The sequence below is a fragment of the Sinocyclocheilus rhinocerous genome, unplaced genomic scaffold (genome assembly GCF_001515625.1).
Source record: "Sinocyclocheilus rhinocerous isolate Xijiao unplaced genomic scaffold, SAMN03320098_v1.1 scaffold623, whole genome shotgun sequence".
Taxonomy (NCBI): domain Eukaryota; kingdom Metazoa; phylum Chordata; class Actinopteri; order Cypriniformes; family Cyprinidae; genus Sinocyclocheilus; species Sinocyclocheilus rhinocerous.
Window position 1 is genome coordinate 1151048 of NW_015644631.1, and position 20787 is coordinate 1171834.

Consider the following 20787-nt stretch of genomic DNA (forward strand, 5'->3'; position numbering starts at 1 on the left):
GGGCAGCGTGAGTGCAAGCTGCAGTAGTCTGAAAAAGTTAGGATATTTGTCCTTCCGTACTTCATCGGCGAAGCGATCGCAGATTTTACAAGATCCATTTCAAATGTCACAAGCTGAGGGTGAATCTTAAGGCTTGCGTACATGCTTAGTAGAGGACTGATGCCGTTTTTCTCACAACTGAATACTGCGTCACACGCCACACTCGAGGCCAACGCTTCATGTGAAAATCGCCTGTCCAATTCAGCCAGCAGTGACTCAGTCCACCACATTTTTATTTGCGGGTTTATTAAAATATGCAACGAATTTCCATTATTCAGCTAACTTGCTAAAGCGGGAAAATAATGAAAAGAGAGTCCTCTCATGTAGCCTATCACAACGACAAGTTAAGAATCATGAGTATGTGGAAAATAATGCGTTTTTTGAAGCTTAAACCACATAAACACATTTCATTACACCAAATACACAAAATAATGTTATTTTTTAGCAACGTCATATGACCCCTTTAAATATCATAGAAATTAATTTAGCCCAAAACGTACTAATTCTATCCACTAAAATAAGATAATACAAATAAAATGAGAAAATATAAATTATTAAATTTTTGTATTTTATTCATAGCTCAGAGAAAACATGAACATACAAAGAAAACATAAACTCCGCCTATGGGTGTGTGTGTTCACTACTGTGAGTGTGCACTTGGATGGGTTAAATTCCGTGTATGGGTCACCATACTTGCCACACGTCACTTCACCTTCATATCTTATCTCATAACCCGTCCTCTACCCCTAACCATGACAGACCACTAGATTTAAATAGAAACATGATTTGGCCTTATTTAGCAGTGAGGTCAGCTCACTAGTCAATGTTCAACACTTTCACTATATTGGTGCGGGCATTAATACCTCACATGTGTAGTTAAACCTGTATACTAATATAATGGATAATCCTTCCTGTTACCCAGTTTCATTCCTGTTACTAAATAGTTTTTTCTTTAAAAATAAAGTTAAACCACAATTTTTTTATTTTTTTATTTAGGGGCATAGAAAATTGATAAGCTTGAGATTTGAATCACCTTTAAAATGAAAAAATGGGTTTGTGTACTTTAAAAAAATACACCTCGTGTAGATAAATAGAGATTTTTTATGATTAAAAAATCATATTTTTTGACCATGAAACCAACAATTTCTTTAAAATAAACACCTGCCTAAGGGGGAAATTAAGGAATTTGTTGACATATTTTTAAACATGCTTTTTAAAAGACATTGGAATTTTGGTAACAGGACTGAGAAAAATGCATCCATCTTTTACTTAAAAATTGGGTAAAAAAATTAAGTTACCTGAGATGGACCAATACAGATTTTGAATAGTTAAATATGTGTATTACTAGATTCAGTCTTTAAAATGAATTATTTTTTTGAAGAGTTTTGGAAGCAAATGGCACCCATTCGGTGGAAATGGCCCAATAATAATAATAATAATAATAAAATAAAAATCTGCACTATATTGCTATATTGAAGAGCGATGAAAAATGTAAATTGTAAATATTATGTAAATATTAAAAATACTTATAGTACTTATATATACAGCGGGTAAAATAAGTATTGAACACGTCACCATTTTTCTCGTCTGTAATGAGTCTGTACACAACCCAAGTAATCCATACATACAAAGAAAACAATACAAATAAGTTCAGAAATTAAGTTATGTGTAATCAAATGGAATGGAAAGCCAAGGAAACTCAATTGGTTTCAGCTGCTAGAATGGCCCAGCCAATCACCTAACTTGAATCCAAAAGAAAATAAGAACTAAAGATCAAAGTTCATAGAAGAGGCCCACAGAACCTTCAAGATTTGAAGACTCTGTGGAAGAATGGGCCAAAATCACACCTAAGCAATGCATACGAGGAGGCGTCTTGAAGCTGTCATTACCAACTAAGGCTTTTGTACAAAGTATTAAATAAATTTCAGTAGTTCAATACTTTTTCCCTGTGTTATTCTATTTTATTACACATAATTTCTGAACTTATTTGTATTGTTTTCTTAGTATGTATGGATTACTTGGGTTGTTACTGACGTCTGGTGAAAATTGCGTATCAACAGCACCTTTAAAAATATATTTACTGAGAAAAATGGTGACGTGTTCAATACTTATTTTACCCGCTGTATGCATGTATATATATATATATATATATATATATATATATATATATATATATATATATAGTAATAAATATACTAACAATTAATTGTCAAGGAATCTGTTTATGTTTTTGTTCAACTGATGACGGAATTTTCTTTTTTCTTTCTGTCTTTTTTTCCTTTGAACCATGCAAATAGAAACTACATTACAAATAATAGCTGAATCTTACAAAAGTCTTTACTAATAGTAAAGGGTAAACATATGAATAGAACTGAGTAATATAAGGCAATATGTAGGGCAGATGGTGAGACCCCAGTGTGCTTTAGACCTCCTACTGACAAAAATATGTGAAGTTATTAATCGTAATGAAACTCACATTCGGAATCCTGCTCCTGCTAACTCTGTACGCAGGAACTCATCCGGAGAAAACATTCCGATTAATAAACTTTACATAAATGTGAGACATGATTAAAAGATTAGTTCCAAGACAGGCAGTTGAAAAAAAAATCCTTTATTTTTCCATGATCTTTTTTCCATACATTTGTGGTATAATAAATAGACAGGGGCTAAAGGTCGATTTCGCCAATGTCCCTTGCCATTTCTGAATGATAATGCTTTTCCCCCACACTGCAAACAGATTTTCATAGAATTTACAACCAAAAATAAAAAATAAAGCTTGACACAAGCTGAAAATACTGCCAGCAGCTCTCTGTACTCACTGTCAGATAGACCTTTCTGAGCCGTGACGCTGTAGCAAATCCTCAGGAACAAAAATATATATATTTATATTTATATATTCACAGTTAAAGTATTTACACATAAGAATCCAAAGGAAAATGGGCAGAAAAAAAAAGACGTTTCTACAAGAAACAATCTTTCAAAAGGAAGTACAAATCTGTTTTATGTACAAGATGTATAATTTTCTTTAAATTAGCTATTCAACCCCTTTTTCATATAATGATTCCTGAAAAATATTCATTTTAAATACTCCATTTGTCGCTCATAAAAGCAGAATGATGCATCATCACTCCCCATCGTGATTAAAAAAGCCTCGTCCCTCTATACAAACCATTATTATCCTGTACAATATAAACATATTTAAAAAGAAAAACAACAAAAAGCTGGGAGACCTTACCCTGTGAGTGAACTAATGTAAAGGACACGTTTCATAGCTTGGTCTTGTGAGTGCCATTTGGCTTGATGGGGGTTGGAAGCCTCTAGTGCATTTATAAACATAACCAAATCACAAAGAAAAGCAAGTGACCACGCTGCCTTGCAGATCAGAAAGTCTTCTGCTTTCAAAGGGAAATTTGGCTGAATGAGGCTGTAATAGCTTTTCAAACTTTTTGATGATTAAATACTGAGCAAAATGCAGAAGGACCTCAAAAGGGTCGCCCAAAGTACCAGTGAACTTAGGTCATTCGTACAAACACACACACATAGGAGGAGACAAATGGAAGAAGGTTTGTCTTTGGAGTTGTGACACATTAAAGTACAAATTTGGCACTGCATTCGACTTGTACTTGATTTTCTGGGTCCACTGCTGACGTTTTCAGGTCGACGGACCTAATACTCCAGGGTCTGATATCCTAAACATCGGTGCATCTACTTAGATTAGATTTATTAGTGGAATTGGTGCCTAGACAAGCTTTTTGAAAAGCATCAGTGCTGTGCACCAGTTACCGCACTCACAGAGAACTCCTAATACTATGAAAACCCATGCTGAAACCAGTGCAGGTGGATTTTGCTTCTTAAAGTGAACTGGTGGAGAAAATCCGGGACATATGTTTGCAGAATAGCAGCATCATATTGGTGAGATTCGCTCCGTAATAGAAAATTCAGCACTAGTGACTGAATATGCATGAAGCCAATTGGACATCTGCATGTTCATCTGCTGAAATAGTGAGCTGACGTGACAAACGCAGAGTTAATACTAAGCTGTACAGCTTTAAAGTGGAATCTGATTGAAAACAAGCAGCTTTCTGCCTTTACACCTTACAAAAGCTAGAGGGCAGCAGACACGCTCAAATCCAATATTCACAGAGACTGTTGTAAAAAATGGCTTGAATAAATGAAAGAATAAAGTGTAGTGTATTGTTGGTTTTGATCCTTTAAAAAAGGTCCAGTCTGTAGGTGCCACATGCAGCGCTAGCTGAAATACCGTAGGAGCGTTTCGCTTTGTGTAAATTTGCCTGAGCTGTGGATCTTTTCTACTGATTTGTTTTGTGGCCAGCGCAGGTGTGCATTTGTTGAATGTTCTGCAAATTGAAGACAACTGACCCAATTCCCCCAGCAATGGTTAGTGTCACGATGAATGCTAAACCTTGTGGGCTTGTTACAGTGAAGTCCGATAATAAACTAAACTTCATACAAGTCGGACTCGAAGGACAAGGACAAAAAACCTGAACAAAGCTTTTTTGAAACTGAATTTTGTGCGTGTGGGACAGATGTGAGCAGCTTAAAGTGTTTTGAGTCCGAGTTCAAGGACGGGGAGGTCTCTCCATAACCAAACCACAGAGGAAAAGGGGACTCCACGGCAAAGACAAACTGTGCCAAATGGGCAGACGACAAAGTGAGTGCCCAAACATTTAGGGGGAAAAATAAGTCCAGTTCCATAGAGGTCAATGGAAGAGTGGTAGAAAACTCATTTTTTATGCTTGAAAGAGCACCTGTAATTTGTAAACAATCATAAAAAAGTACAAAAACGAAGTCCCAGACACTTAGCTGCACGATATATCCAGTGGATGTGTTGGATTTCACCCACTATTTCCTCTGTAGATCCAGAAGACGGGGCGTCTGGGCTTGTTGTTGGGCAGTGCATGTTTTTAAGAAAGTTCTCACCTACCCGTTGGGGTTAGTTTAAGGTTCCCCTGCAGTTCTCTGCGCCACAGAGGCACGGTATCTTTTCGTCCTCGATGGGGAACTTGTAGTCATAGGTGATCTCCTCATTAACATTTATTGGCTGCCGGGAGTAGATGACGATCTTTTTCTGCGATTCCACAGTGATGACCTTGGCATAACAGTTTGGCTGCAAAACACAAAGAAGAACATGATCAATATGGTTTTCGACTTCAAAATTACCTTTTGTTAAGACAACGTACAAGCAAACTCACATTGCAACTGTGATTGATGAAGCGGGCGAAGTTGCCACATTTGGTTGCGTCTATAATGGTATCGTGATCCACACGGAACATGTAGCTACTGCCGATGCCTTTATCCTCGTAGCGCTTCTCTCGCATGTCTGCGATAACCTGCAGATGGAGACGAGACAGTTACGAACAGACTGGCCAACAAGCAGGGACGCTGAAAGTTTGGTTGGCTTCACGCTCACCTGCCGGATATTCTGGCCGACATATTCGATTACCATCTCATCAGCAGCAATAGGTTCCATGGCGAACAATCCCCAGTCATGAATGTGACTTTTACAGAACCGGATCTTCTTTTTACGGAACTGTGGAGAATTTGTGACTCGTTAGATTTTGCCTTGGCTCATATTTTGATTGGTGACGTTGAGCAAGATATAAATAGCTGGGTTTTGTTTGTCCTACCTTGAGCTGGTTGAATTTGAGGAGGTCACTGTCGCAGCTGAAGGACGACAGCAGGCGGCGCTGTTCAGACCGCCGCTCTGAACCTGCCCTAGTGGACGCTTGGGGCTGAGCTGGAATACTCTTCCCCTGTGAGAAATCACACACAAACACAATCAACATCAGGACCTTCAGCAATTCAGCTTAATGAAGTATCGACTGTGAGTAAACTCCAGTATTTTATCACTGCGGCCCACCTGAGTGTCCACATCAGGCTCTTCAGACTGCAGGCGTGAGCTATTCAGGTACTTCATTTTGTCTTTCTTGTCGATTTTGTAGTAGCCCTCGCTGCGGGCGCAGCCGGTGACATGGTCGCGTATACCGTCCTCTTTCCGCTTTTTCTTCAGCCCTGATGTGTTGCCCATGTTGGTAGGTTCAGAGGAGTCAAGAAGTCTTTCTTTACATGAACAGATAGATCTCCACATAACAGGTCTGCAAATACTAGCAATTAATTTTAGTAATTATTTTGTTATAACAATACTGTCAACAAGCAAGAGAGTCTCAAAAATGTGAATACTGGGGTTCTATTTGAGATGTAGAAAATTACATTTTTCAACATCAACCGATGAACAGCAATACAATTCCGCTATTCCGTTTGAACCCACTAGGGGAAGTGCCCAAACTAAATTGCAAAAGGAACTAAATGACTTCGCCAAACACTCCCCCAAATCTTTAGTTTTTTTAATTGAATTCCATTTGCTGCCACTAGGGACGCAGATGTTACCAACAGCCACTTTAATAGGATTTTACACTTAAAGGGATAGTTCACCCAAAAATGAAAATTTGATGTTTATCTGCTTACCCCCAGGGCATCCAAGATGTAGGTGACTTTGTTTCTTCAGTAGAACACAAACGAAGATTTTTAACTCAAACCGTGCAGTCTGTCAGTTATATAATGGAAGTGAATGGGAATCACGGCTTTGAGAGTAAAAAAAAAACATACACAAACAAAACCAAATCAAAGCCTGCGGCTCGTGACGATACATTGAGGTCTTAAGACTGCAACGGTTTGAGTTAAAAATCTTCGTTTGTGTTCTACTGAAGAAACAGTCACCTACATCTTGGCTGCCCTGGGGGTAAGCAGATAAACATCAAATTTTCATTTTTGGGTGAACTATCCCTTTAAAGTCATCGCCATTGATAAAAGACAATGGATATTTTTTTGAATGCTAATTCTCACATTTACATTGTAGCAGTAAAGGATATGAGGATGGTGGACCCAGAGGGTGTCGTTGAGCCAGTCGTTGCCATTGTCCTGCTGCAGCATCTTGTCGTAAGTTATCTTAAGGTAGCGGATGTCCTCCTCATCAATGCCGTCATTCCAGATGTCATACAAGATGGTCATCTCCTCAAAATCTGAGCGGGGTAGGAAGCTGGGGCGGAGCGGTGATGTCACAGGGGAGTGCATGGACAACAACAACTCTTGCCAGCCCCGCCTTTGTCGGCGCGTCTTCTGAACAGGTTCCTCGACGTAAGACAACCTGTCTTCCACCTCAGGTATGACTGTCTGGGTTTGGTTTTCCTCTTCCTCCAATGCTGTTGAGTCACCATCTTCTCTTTTGAAGGTCTCTGAAGGGTGGTCTGGGTACAGATCATTTACTGGTAGATCTGGAGGTGATGAGGCCACCATTGGAGCTGGAGGCTCTTCAGAATCTGGAGGGGTCTCCACAGGTACCTTTTTAGACTTGGGGCGTCCCGCTTTCCTCTTGCTTGGAGTAGTATCTAAGGGCACAGGAACATCTATCATTGGAACAGGAAGGTCTTTTGGAGCAGCAGGAGAGGAAGTCTCAACAGAAGTGGGAGAGGAGCCTTGGGGAGGCAGAGGTGGTTCCTGAAGTGAAGCAGCAGGAAGGGGAGGACCAGGGAATGGGGAAGAAACTGCATTGTTAGGCTGTAGGCTGGCCTGGGGAGAGGCGCTGAGTAGAGGCTCTTTAAAGAGAGACTTCTCCTCCAAGCTCTCAGACGAGGCCTTCCTGTGCATGGGAAGGCCTGCAGATAAAGCAGCAGAGTCAGGGAAAGCTGGGGTGAAAGTAAGATCTCTACCCGGAGTCCGAGGGATACCAGCGCTGAGGACAGGGGATTGAGCGGGGTAAGAGAAAGGGCTGCCGGGAATATGTGGCGAGCTCAAGCTGTTACCTGTTAGCGGCGTGTCGCTACCTGGTGTGCCAGGAACCGTATCAGTGCTCTGAGACTTGCCCAAGCCCCGGGGTCTGTCCATAAGATCTCTCCCCGGTGTGCGTGGGATGTCCTCTTCCGTAGGCAACCGCCCACGGATAGGCATATCCGGCAAAGCTTCGGGAGGCGGCAGAAGGGATCGAGCTTTAAGGGCATGACTGGGGGGAAGAGGAAGGTGCATTGAGGGCATAGGAAGAGAACGAGGGATTCCAGCCTCTGATTCTAGGGGAACCGGGCCATCACGACCGGGGGTACGGGGAAAGTCTTCAGCAGGGATCTTTGGTCGGGTGTCCTGATCAGTGTCTGCAAACGAACCTGTTGGGGTGGGTGGCCGCAAGCTACTAACATCCTCCAGGGTAGCTTCAGCTTTGGGCACTGGAATACTGACCGCCAAATCAATATCGGGTTCATCAGCTGAAAAGAGACGACAACCAATCAGGATCTGACTTCAACACAGAATACACAACTGCTACATGAACATCAAGCTAAACAACAATCAAGGCTCTGACCTGGCAATCCTTTGGGAGATGGAGTCCACACGTCTTCAACTCCAGGCTTGATTGAGCTCACTGCAGTATGTTTGTGATCGATTTCTGCTTCATCTAACGCTTCCAGCCTGCCCAACTCATTTGGTTCCTCTTCTGGTGGTGGTCCTGTGGGGGTACTAGGAGCTTTTATGTCAACATCCTCCACTTCAGAAGACGAGGATGAGGAAGATGAGGACGTCGATGAGGTTTGTGCATCGTCTTCATCTTCATCATCCATTGCCACTGCCTGCTCTTCTTCTTCCTCCTCTTCCTCCCCTGAACTTGATTCGTAGTCAGACGAGCTCTCGCTCCCAGAAGAATCGGAATCAGATTTGGAAGAGGAAGATGAGCTAGAAGATTCTGAGGGGGCAAAAAAGTGAAGGTCATTACCTCAGGTCAATTACAGTGACCACAAGGGCACAATATTCATCCAACTTTTGCCATTACCGTCATCCGATGAGTCCGATGATTCACTCTCACTGGAGTCTGATTCGCTTTTCTTTTCATCATCTTCCTTGTCCTCCATATCCTAAAAGGGCATGTTTATGTTAGGCTCAAATAAGTGTTGTTAATAGAGCCTGATAACTACACTTGATTAAGGTTTATTAAGAAGTACTGTGGATAGGTGCTCACCATGCCAGAGGACAACCTCTCAGAGGCATCTTCCACTGGCTCCTCTTCATGGTCTGAAAGCGATGACTCCTCTTTGCCAGAGGTTTCCTCCTCCTCCTCGCCTTCGCTGTCCAGCTCCAGAGGTCTGGCTGGTCTTCGCTTGGCAGAAGAACCACCACCATCTGTTCTGGAACCGTCTGTGCGAAGATCTGTTCTTTCTGACTCTGAGAATGAACCTTACCAAGTTAGTTTACAAAAATGGCATGAAATCATGTAAAGCATTGTCACTTTAAAGCCAACAGTGGGAATAAGTTGTCCAAGATTTAGTTTAAAGATCAGAAATATGATTAACTGGGCAAGTATGTCAAGCACACACCTTCATCTTCCAGCTCATCGTCGACAGGTGTGGATGGTCGCACCCTCTTATTGTCATTAGTAGATGTTGGCTCAGGGGGCTGTTTCCTCTTAACCTGCAAACAAATGAGTAGCAATTGATAATGAGCAACTTTAACAGTACTACAGCAAACTAACAAAAACTCAGGGTGGTAGTCTGGTACCTTGAAGGATGGTAATCGGATGGCACCGCGCAGGCCTATGCTGAGTCCCATTCCCTCGAAGCCCAGACCCTCCACCTTGGTCCAGTTTTCCAGTAAGCTAGAGGATATAGTCTCTTTGGGTTTGGCCCGTTCTTTTTCCTCATCTTTGCCCTCACCTGTCTTCACAGGTGTAAGCGTAGCCTGCAGGTGCAGAAACACGATGACGGCAGATAATTCTGTTAGTATAATTGACATGACCTCAGGTTTGAAAATTTAATAAACTGTGGTTTTCTTTTTGACTAATTGTTCCAAAACTCTTTGGAACATTCAGTTCTGGAATCGGCTAACATTTAATTTAGAGCAAGAGTACAGAAGATATTTTTATCTGTTGTACAAGTTTGTCTACTACTATCCTCTCCAGAGCACCAACAGATTAAATATACATTTATTAACCCATCCCAGGAAGGTTTTAGGAAATGTAATAACATTATTATATTAACTTATTGCAATTATTATATTATTAAAAATATTTACTTGTCCAAACTTGTCCATTTCATTTTGCAGCAAGTCAGTGCAGTTCAGCAACATTTAGGATGAATGTATGAGTGTTGAACAAGAAGTTATTTAAAGGGAACGATATTTATGAAAGTTATTTATCAACTTGACAGTGATTTTGTATCTGGCACGACTTAAATAGCTTGAAAACCAAATATGTTGCATTTGTTATTATTCATTTCCAGAAGTATTTACATATTCAGCAACAGGGATCATGTAACATTTAAAGCAGGCCTGGGTTTGTTGAATGGCACTTACCTTAGCCGAACGCTCCTGTTTGTCCCACCACTCATCAAATGCCCTGAAAGCCACCACCTCCACCATCTTTCGGTTGAGATCTCTTTTCATGATGGCCTTCAGCTCCTTGACGATAACCATAAGAACTCCATCCACAGTGGCTTTGTGTGGGTCTTCCTTTTGGGGCTCATAGCCTGGAGGGGGAACAGCAGGGTTGAACTTGGGCATGTTGGGTAAGGGCCAGGGTTGCCCGTGACCCACAGTGCCTGCAGGTGCACCAACCATAGACAGAGGCGGATACGGGCTGCCAAACTGCATGGCTGCGGCGGCAGCAGCACCGGCACTTGCAGCAGCCCCGCTGATGAAGTGAGGGTAAGGGTACGGCCGCTGGCTCTGCGCCATGCGACTTAACATCTGAGTTTGCATCTGGAAGGACATGTGAATGCTGCCCCACTGTGGTAAGGAGCTCATCAGGTCCATCTGCATAATGGGCATCATGCCAGGGGGATAAGGGTGCAATGGGTGTAGCATCGGATGGGGGCCAGCCAGGTGTGGTACAGTTGGAAGAGGATGCAGCGGCAGTGGGAAGCCAGCCTGTGGATGGGGCAGTGGGGGGAACCCTGGCGGGGGCATGGGAATGGTCTGCATCGGAGACATCGCAGAGTTGACAACAATGTTTTTGGCACAGTCCCCGCTAGCGATCGGTGTGCCAGGCATCTCATCATCGGAAATCTCCATGTCTTCACCTGACGACTGATGGCCCTGCATTTATAAAAAAAAAACAAAAAAAAAACATCTGTTGCATTAGAGCACAACCAAGTCATTTACAAAGCTAAGCTGGTGAACAATATCTATTGGCCTATATTGCCTTTGGTTTAACAACTCCTGTGCAGCTATGAAAAGATCAATTTCATATTTTTTTCCCCCTTTTTAACTTGATCTAGACATAAAATTTTAATGAAGTTCTATTGCTTTAGTGAGCATAATAATGGGCCGGATTCACGAACATCTTAAGAAATAAATTAAGAAATGTCTTAAGATAAATTCCATGAAGTTCGTAAGAATGTTCTTAAGTGCAATTCTTGAAAAATTCTCATTAAGTTCTCAAATATATATGTTCTTAAAAACATTTTCATTTTTTTCTTAAGAAGGAAATTATGGTCTTTATCTGAGTGAATACATGACTGAAGACGCACTGATAATCTCACACTTGATTGTCTTTATGCGCTTCCTGCAGATTACCCTAATAATCTTAAACGCACACACTATTTTCATCGCGACCCTGGCTGGCGCTCGGCTTCACATTTTTAATGCGCCGTGTTTTTGAACAGTTATTCTTATAGAGCCTGTCGATCAGTTTCATTCATTTTTGTGCTGTGTTTTTGCGCTCTCATCCGAGTGAACGCTTCCGGTATGTGCTACAGCAAATGCGTCCTGCGCATTCATATGCGCTGAATATTGCCAAAGATTATGTCATATTTATAGGCTAAAATTAATCTCCCTATCTGACTGGTTTTTGTAGAGTTGCTACTGAGTTTTGAAGTCATTAAAAAGTGGCGTCACACAAAGGCTAATCATGACCAATCATTGTTTACATTGTCAGTCATCATTGTCACTTCAGAGAACTCGTGCACATCACTATTAATAGTCCTACTATGTATTATATGTAGCTATTGTTGTTGTAATGCTTAAATTTAATAATTAATTTGAAATAACCCAATAAATTCATTAAATAATTCTTACTATTTGGGATTTAAGACAAGTCTGGGGCTATTCTAACTTTAAGAAGTTATTTACAATGATTTTTAAGAAGATTATTTTCAAGAATTTGAATTCTTCTTAAGTTTTGTCTTAAGAACAATCTTACGAAAAAAGACAAGAATATTCTTAAGAAGAATTTTTGGGAATACAAAATATTCTTAACTTTTTTCTTAAGTTAGGAAATAAGAAGAAAATGGCAGTTAAGAAGAAATTTCTACTTAAGAAAGTTTCGTGAATCCGGCCCAATGAGTATTTGATTAATTAATTTACACAATGTTATTTTACTATTATTCACATATTTATTAATGTTTTGAAATAGCATTTATTTTTAAAATTTCAGGGGTTTTTTTATTTTTAATTTTGGTAATTTTGTGCTTTTATCATTTATTATCAAGTGCTTTTAGAATTTTATTTATTTCAATTTCATTTATTATCTTTAATGATTCCAGTTTTTGTAAAATAACATTTATTTGCAAAGGCAACATTTCTAATTTTCATTTATGTTCTTTTAAATTTAGGTTTGTCATCTAATATTAAATAATTGTATTTACTTGAGCTTTATTTCAGTAATTTACCAATTTTAATAGTTACAACACTGTGAGAAACACGCTGTATTTTTAATAAAGCAAAAGTAGCACTAATTAAAATGTTTGTTTTCCAATAATTAATTAAATAATTGTTAAAAGATCTTAAAACTAGTGTGCAAAACTCGCTAGTGCATGTGGGGCCCCTTTTCAATAGGATTGGGATCATAAATCAGATCACCTAGAAAAGTATTATCATACCTCTGCTCAACAAACTGCATGACTTGTTTACAGCACACATGATACGGGGCTAATTATGCACCAGAATTAAATTTTTTGTGTTAAACTAAAAAATATTTAACACAAAAAATGACACTAACCCTAAGCAATAGTAATGATATTCTCTAGAAACAATCATTGTAAGTAGCTTGAATGTAGGAATCCAAAAACTTTCAGATATGACACAGCCCTTGTTAAACGATGGTTTTGGAAATTCAGTAAGAACAGCACTATCCTGATGGTCCAGCTTTCAAGCAGGAAGTAAAGCACAAAATGAGCTAATGGCTGTTCATTGTTTCTCGAGTTGAACTGCGTGTAAGAGGAAGTGAAAGTGTGTTGCACATAGGCGGCATTCACAGTAGGATCATATTTCATGGGTTTGCCATACAGAGCTAGGGGCTGTAATGCAAACAAGTATATTTACAAGAGGAAGCCTCATTAGGCACTGAACATTTATGTCCTTACTGCAGATGCCTAATATTCTCACATTTTTCTATGGAAAGCTTGTTTGGTACAGATTAACATGAAGGACTTAAACTGTGCCAGGCTAAACTTTCTATTTTTCATGCTGCTGAAATGTCACAAAAGGTTGAGCTGCAAAATCTCAAGTAAACAAGGAAATAAGCAGTGATGCCAAGAAGTCTCCTGGCTAGACCTATAGGTTTAAATAAGCCCTACAAAACATTGCACACTGAAATCTAAATTAAATATAGAAAAAACAAACTGAAGAAAAAAAGATTCAAAAACATGTTTTGCAGGCAAATTGCACTATTTCTTCTACTGCTAAAATGTGAAACAAAAGGGAAAGTAAAGGGCCTCTTTAAAGGAAGATGAGTGTGGTTGCCTCTCACATTTCTTCTGGGTCCTGAAACCCTCCATACAGCAACTCATAATATCATATTTAACACCACATCAGAGTAGTTAGATACATTACAAACTAAAAGCAAATAGTAGCAAACTACACTAAATCAATTTAGAAGGCAATACCTTAAAACACTTAGAGCATATAACATTTTGCTACAAAAATGTCAAAAATATATTATTTAATCAGTTTCAAAAACTGAAAAACAGATTCAATGAGGCTTACAAATCAGTTCATTCCATTTGAACAAACTGAATCAATACTTCAAAAAGGGGACATTTCAGAAGAACTGTTTGTGCAGCTGCAAACCGAACTAAACTGAATCAACACTGAACTAAATTGAACTGAATAATGACACTATTGTCTGTTATAGTGTTGTCAAAAGACCTGGTACTTCGGTACCAAGTCAGTACTAAAAAAATGAAAACGTTACAGTACCAGGTTTTTTTAAGTACCGGTGGTACCGAGTACCCGGTCAACCCGCTCTTGATGCGCTATCCGAAAGGTGCGCAGATGCGCTCTCTTCATAAAAGCACTGAGACATGGCGACATCAAAATGAGGAAACACATCAAACTAACAAAACACTTTAAAGACAGACACCCGCTTCTGGAGCAGGGGGTGGCGGCTCGGGGATTGGCGGCGTTGCGGGCCTGTCTCTGACGGGCATGAAGTCGGTGCTCGGGGGTGGCGGGGCTTGAGGCGGTCTCCTATAATCCACTTCCCGCTGAACGGGTTGGTGGAAGGAGGGCTCTGTGTGAGGGTACACTGGGGGCATTGGGGGCTGATAAGGAGAGAAAGCATTCTTGAAATTTGCACTGGCTGGTGGCGGCGGCGTGTGCGCAAAAGCAGGCGACGGTGGCTCGGGGGGCTGATGTTGCTTAAAACTGGGCGGTTGCTCTGCATTGCCACGATGTGCCCCTCCTCCTGTACCGTGGACGTAGTGCCTCTCCGGTCTTCGGTTGTAGGCATCCTGGAATTTGGTTTCATGCCGTCTCGACTTGTAGCCTCCCGAAGATTCAGCACGGTTCGACTGGAACGCCGGAGTGCCCTGCCTGCTGGAATAGCTGGAGTCCTGAGAGAACGGGGTGCCCGATGGACGCGGGGTGTGTGGGGTACCCTGGGACTGTGGCGTATCCTGCCTTAGGCTGGAGTAGGCCGTATCCAGGGACATGGGGGTGTTGGTGCCGCCTGGCGTGGCCGTGCCTCCGACTGCAGAAGAACTGCCTTCGGACAGTCTTCGCAAGGGCTGTGGACACAAAAGCACGACCAACTTAAAACACATTTCAGAATTTCTCAGTGCAACTTTTTCATAAACAAAATCACTGGTCCGGACTTTCTAATGGCATTAACAATTAACATGCTAATCAAATACACTGTATAAATATCAGTTAATGGCATTCTCTGTTTTCATATGGCCCCACTGTGTGATAATGCTCATAACTGAAGTTAATAGTAAGTTCATAACTGAAGTAATAGTGTGCAGCTCTCTGCTGGTAGCAGTTATTATGTGCATTTCAGTCCATTTAACCACCTACTGAACTGATAAACTGGATTAGAGATAAAGAGGTTTCTGCTAGAGAGGGAGAGCATTTATACAGTGTACTGGTGTAAAATACCTTTTGTATTAAAATGATGTGTTAACTAATAGGTTAAAATTAAAACCGATTTACTTGTCATGTCAAGATTATAAAAAGCTCAAAACTCTAGCGTGTTATACAGTGTGCTGGGGTAAAATACTTTTTATACTAAAATAATGTGGTAAATAAAAGATTCAAACATTTTAACGCATTTAATTATTATGATTAAATATCTCAATACTCCACATTACAACATTATTAAATGTACATAAGAGAAATAAACTATGATTTTTAGAAATACATAATATGAGCATTTGTAGTTAAAATAAAAACTATTAAATAAATAAACTTTTGTTTTCGTTCTGAATCAATTAATTGTTTTTGAACCAGTCTGAACAAACCAATTGGATAAAATGATTCCAGCTGCCTAAAGCTACTTTTGATATTGGCGTTCTTCATGCAGCTGTAAATAAAAAAATTTCTTTAACTTTTTGTTTTGTAGTACAATCTTAAGCGTTTCGATTCTTTCTATAATAAATGTCACATGTAATAGCATAATTTGGTTTGGTTTTGGTTTTTACCAGCAGGGCTTCAGCCAAGCTGCGTGGAGAAACTTCACAGGCCTCTTCACCACCAACTGGAAGAGTGAGCGGAGTATAACTTCCATTGATCAGACGCTGGAAGTACCTTTGGCGATGTTCACCTGAACAGATAGATGAGAATGCACAATTCTTTGGTGAACATGATTAGTGAAATACAATGTGGGCTATATCTAAAGGACATACACATTTTATCTATCAGTTGCATTACAATCTAAGAAAAAAAGAAAGAAACAGTATACAATTGCAATTTGCATGTATTATATAATCCAACAAATTTTACATTTCATTTTGTTACATTTTCCGTTTTCATTTTCAGTAAATATTACGCTTTTGTTGTTGTCACAAAAACATAACAGAAAAAAATCATTTCAGTGTAAATCTTAATAGAAATGTGCTTTTGCCAAATACGATTTCATTTTGTTACATTTTCCGTTGCAGTACATATTAAGATTTTGTTGTTGTCACAAAAACATAACAGAAAAAATCATTTCAGTGTAAATCTTAATAGAAATGTGCTTTTGCCAAATACGATTTCATTTTGTTACATTTTCCGTTGCAGTACATATTAAGATTTTGTTGTTGTCACAAAAACATAACAGAAAAAATCATTTCAGTGTAAATCTTAATAGAAATGTGCTTTTGCCAAATACGATTTCATTTTGTTACATTTTCCGTTGCAGTACATATTAAGATTTTGTTGTTGTCACAAAAACATAACAGAAAAAATCATTTCAGTGTAAATCTTAATAGAAATGTGCTTTTGCCAAATACTATTGGCTAGTAATCTCACTTGAAAATAAAATTACTAACAAGTCAGTAAAATTTTACATGCTTTGTATGTTAAAAATGTTAAAACTTAAATATACATATATATACACACACCCATTTATATACATAGACATCATCTATATATACACATCAAGTAAGAAAATGACAGTATAACGCATGCACTTTCTATTCATGTCACTGACGACAACAGATGAAACGGTACTGTCTCTTTAAGAGAGGGGAGACCCAATACAGCTGTCATCCTGCTTTCAGGATCTCACTTTTACAAGGTTAATGACGATTCAGTGTGTTTGTCCTTCAGTAAACGGTCCAAACGAAGGGTTTAACATTACCAACATTTTCATTTGTATAACAATTATGTTTTAGTCGTGGTTAACCACCTCCTATATTTTCTAAAACACACACTTTTCTTTTAAATACTTATATACATATTTTACTGAGGTTAAACAATTGCTATGTTGCTTCAAACTATAACTAAATATCTAATTAACAGTTAAAATGCTTTCGTTTCACGTAAAACGTCAAAGCAAACACATCGGTTAATCCCTCAACCGCTGACTTGCCGTTTAGTGGTTACCAAGCAACCAACGTAAATTTTCGCACGTGACTTCATGTCACAAACTATCTATTCAAATGTACAAACACAAGCGGTATTTTGGTGTGATTCTGTCAGATAACATTCCTCCGATAATATTAAAGCCGTAAATGTCCAGTTTAATATTTTAACACTTACCTTTAGGGTCCAACTCCACGTGGATGATGTTGCCCATGACAGACGTGTTGTGCAAGTTCTGGACAGCATCCTTCGCCGCCTTGACGGCTCCGAATACAACTTTAGCAATTCCGAGATGTTTTTTGTTCTTCGGATTGTACAGAATTTCCACCTCCTCAATATCGCCGAACTTCTTGCACATGTCGGTGAGGAATCCCTCTCTGACGTTGTCGTTGAGCTTGGCGAACGTGACCTCCTTCGGGGGCACGCGACCGATGTAACACTCATCGATCTGAGGTAAAGAAAGCGATTCTTTGAAACAGAACGTTTGTTTGAAGTCACTCAAAACGTTATCTTGCGTCCTAGACTGTTTGAATGAAAGCACGTGTCTCTAGTATTATAGCTGAAAGCAGAACGTTAAATCACTTGTTTCTGAACTCAAAAGCAAGCAACACTTTAGATCTGTGAAGCGTTCCGTGGACGTCAAACGTCCTGCAGTTGGACACTTAAAAAAACACTCAAGACAAATGCACACGTGTCGGGTGGGGGTGTGACTGACTGGACTACCTTAAATTTAGGAACCGGGAGATCAGTCTCCTTGTACTTAGTCCACATACGACCGATTCTCGGGTCTCGGACGTTGTCCACTGGTGGCATGCCGGGGTTCTGCAAACAAAACAAGCACATTTATAAACACTTTACGTAAGGAAGTGTACTTTACACAGTCAGCGCAGTCAAACCTGGCATGTCACTGTCACCAGAACGACTGCAGTACAACCAGAGCTCGTCTCTCGCTAGTTTAGTTTTAAAACGAGTGGACAGTCGTGAATGTTTAGCAACGGTGAAACTCTTTGATGTGCTGTGTCAGGTGTTTACAACGCGACTGATATTATATCCAGCGCCACAATACACGGGTCGATGTATCCGTTGTAACGGCTCGTTTCGCTCACCGGCAGGCTGAAGTTCTGTCCATCGTAGCGATACAGTTTGTGCGATCCCTTTTTCAACGCTGGGTCAATAATCAACTTGTAACTTCTCCAATGATGACTTCGTTTCTCTCCCGAACTGCAGATAGGATGGCTGTTCTCCATTCCGTTCGCCAAACCTAACGACGAGATGACAAAAACAGAAAGTAACGTTACCCTTCATAATCCTGACATGGCAAAGGTTGATTTTTGCACACAAACAGTAAGTTACGTTGTAGAAAATGGGGGGTTTGAAGCGATGCCCGAAACAGACATTACAGAGGAAGAAAAAACAGAAAGCTTACTTGAACTCTGTCTTCTACCGTGATCTTCATTTAGCTTATTTCTTTCTCCAGGTCTGGACATTTTGTGCCCGATCGAGTAGTTTAATATAAAATGGCTAGATCTTGAACGTTTCGCCGATCACATTACATGATTTTAAAGATACTGCCTCCTTTTTGCGAGCCAACACATATTGTGTGCCTCTAGTCTGGGGTTTCTGTCTCTCCCACAATACACCACTATCTCAACCCTCCGGCACATTCGACACGCACTTTCGATTTATTGTTTTTAATGCTCAGGCTAAAGCGGTATTTTTGTGCGGCTGTCAAAAACACGTACAAATGGAGTTATGCGCGATAAACGAGTATGTAGTGAACATATCTTGCATTTCTAGCAGGAAAGTGAACGTTTTGAACGCGTTGAATCTGCGCGATAGATTTACGTGGACGTTAAATACAAGATGGACATGGAGGAGCAACGCTGGGGAAGGCTGTTAAAAATGAATTGGGACACGCGCTGAAAGCCCAAATAATTTGGTTTAGAAACGAACTGCGGTTTTGTTTTCATTTAAACATTTATTCCGGAATATATCTTAAGCCTTGCATTCAGAATGTGCCTGTAAAATTTACTTTCACGAGGGTTCACCCTATATAAACAAAAAAAATAAAGTGGTTATTATTGTGTTTAAACATCTAATGTTAGTTTTTGTATTGTACTGACACTAGTTGTGATACATGTCTCAATCCATTCCACCATTCCCAACATTGTTTGATATTCTGCGGTGCTTGGGCAATTGGCTGGTTAACAGCAGTTCCCTCTCTGGCCAATCAGATTGAAGCGCCATGGTAGATTCAGCTATTAGAAGCACAGCCTTCAGTTCTTCCTACAGAGAGAGCAGAAAGAAGGCTGAATGCAGGCGCAGCCATTTTCTCCTACATTGGGACTCAATGGCCAAAATGGGTTTCCTTTGTTCCTAAAGGGATCTAAATCTTGATTTCATCAGCCTTTTATGGACTATTTAATACATACAGTGTTTCTGTTTACAGGATCTGAGAAGAAGGAAGATGAAATGTTGGATGATATCCCTTTGACATTTTTAAACTTTTTTTCTCTTCCTGGAAACCATCTTTGTCCCAGCAAACTAGGTCATGGCACACCCATATAACAGCATTTTATTCTTTAGTAAAATGCTACTGAATAAACATTTTGCATTTGATTTATATTATTACTAACTAGACTGTAAAAAGAGAGAGAGAGAGAAAAAAAACACATGAAAGTTACCAACTGCTTTTAAGGCCCTGCCTTGTACAGGGCCAAGCATTAATCAATAAGTAAGTTTATCTTTATTGTCTTTGCTTATTTATCTGCAGAATAAATGTTTTAATGCTAATTAAACTGAGGCATTTTATGTAAACTGGCTGAATTTTTTTTTCTTTTTAGTGCTTCCTAATTGTCATCAGTTTTGAGCAAAGCTTTGTCTTCAGAACATTCAGTTGCATGCTGTTCTCTCTCGCTCTCTCTTTTAAAATATCCATTTAAATTGATTGCTTCTCACATTTCAGCAAACAAGGCAGGCCATAGAGAAAAAGGACGATTGGCCTTTTGCAAAAATGCTGAATCACAGGTATGATTGATAGGGTTTGTGGTTGTTTTAATGCTCATCCTGGTTGCGCCTCACTTTTTTAAAAACCCTACAGCAGTACTGGTATCAAGACACATTTTTTAAAAGTAAAATATTGTTTAAAGAAATATGTGGAATTCACTTTTCTTTCATGACGTTTATATTGGGAATAGTGTATTCCTGGTTTTACAGTTAAGTGGAAATCCCTTTTTTCGATTGGTATTTTCAGTAAGTGAACACTCACTATATATCTGACCTTGCGCCAAGGGCACACTTTAATTTCATAACACTATTAGTCTCATAACAGCGTACAGCACACGCTAGAGACAATGTATAAATATGACTCTAAACATACAGAATTATCAAAACACTAACAGAGATATTTACCTTAACATTTTGTTGAAATAATTCTATCAGGCCTAAACGATGAAGAAACAGGGACGTTTT

At 39.6% G+C, this 20787-nt stretch overlaps 1 protein-coding gene across 1 annotated transcript; it reads right to left on the reverse strand.

Annotated features, from left to right (window-relative positions):
* Positions 1-2635: 2635 nt before the first annotated feature.
* Positions 2636-20774, reverse strand: setd1ba (SET domain containing 1B, histone lysine methyltransferase a). The gene is made up of 19 exons (XM_016576351.1): positions 20728-20774; positions 18743-19602; positions 18423-18577; positions 18040-18138; positions 17494-17764; positions 15951-16072; positions 14391-15038; positions 10387-11127; positions 9595-9774; positions 9414-9507; positions 9059-9261; positions 8873-8954; positions 8408-8785; positions 6930-8312; positions 5921-6096; positions 5688-5813; positions 5471-5590; positions 5253-5390; positions 2636-5167 (listed from the first exon to the last, which is right to left on the reverse strand). The coding sequence occupies exons 2-19, from the start codon at positions 18801-18803 to the stop codon at positions 4994-4996; spliced, it is 5151 nt and encodes a 1716-aa protein (XP_016431837.1). The 5' UTR covers positions 18804-19602; positions 20728-20774; the 3' UTR covers positions 2636-4993.
* Positions 20775-20787: the final 13 nt, after the last annotated feature.

Coding starts and splice junctions, on each gene's coding strand:
- setd1ba (XM_016576351.1), bottom strand. CDS start 18,803: ATGTCCAGACCTGGAGAAAGAAATAAGCTAAATGAAGATCACGGTAGA. Junction 18,578..18,742: donor CGGTAGAAGACAGAGTTCAA/GTAAGCTTTCTG, acceptor TCTCGTCGTTAG/GTTTGGCGAACGGAATGGAG. Junction 6,097..6,929: donor CCTCTGGGTCCACCATCCTC/ATATCCTTTACT, acceptor ACTCCTCTGAAC/CTACCAACATGGGCAACACA.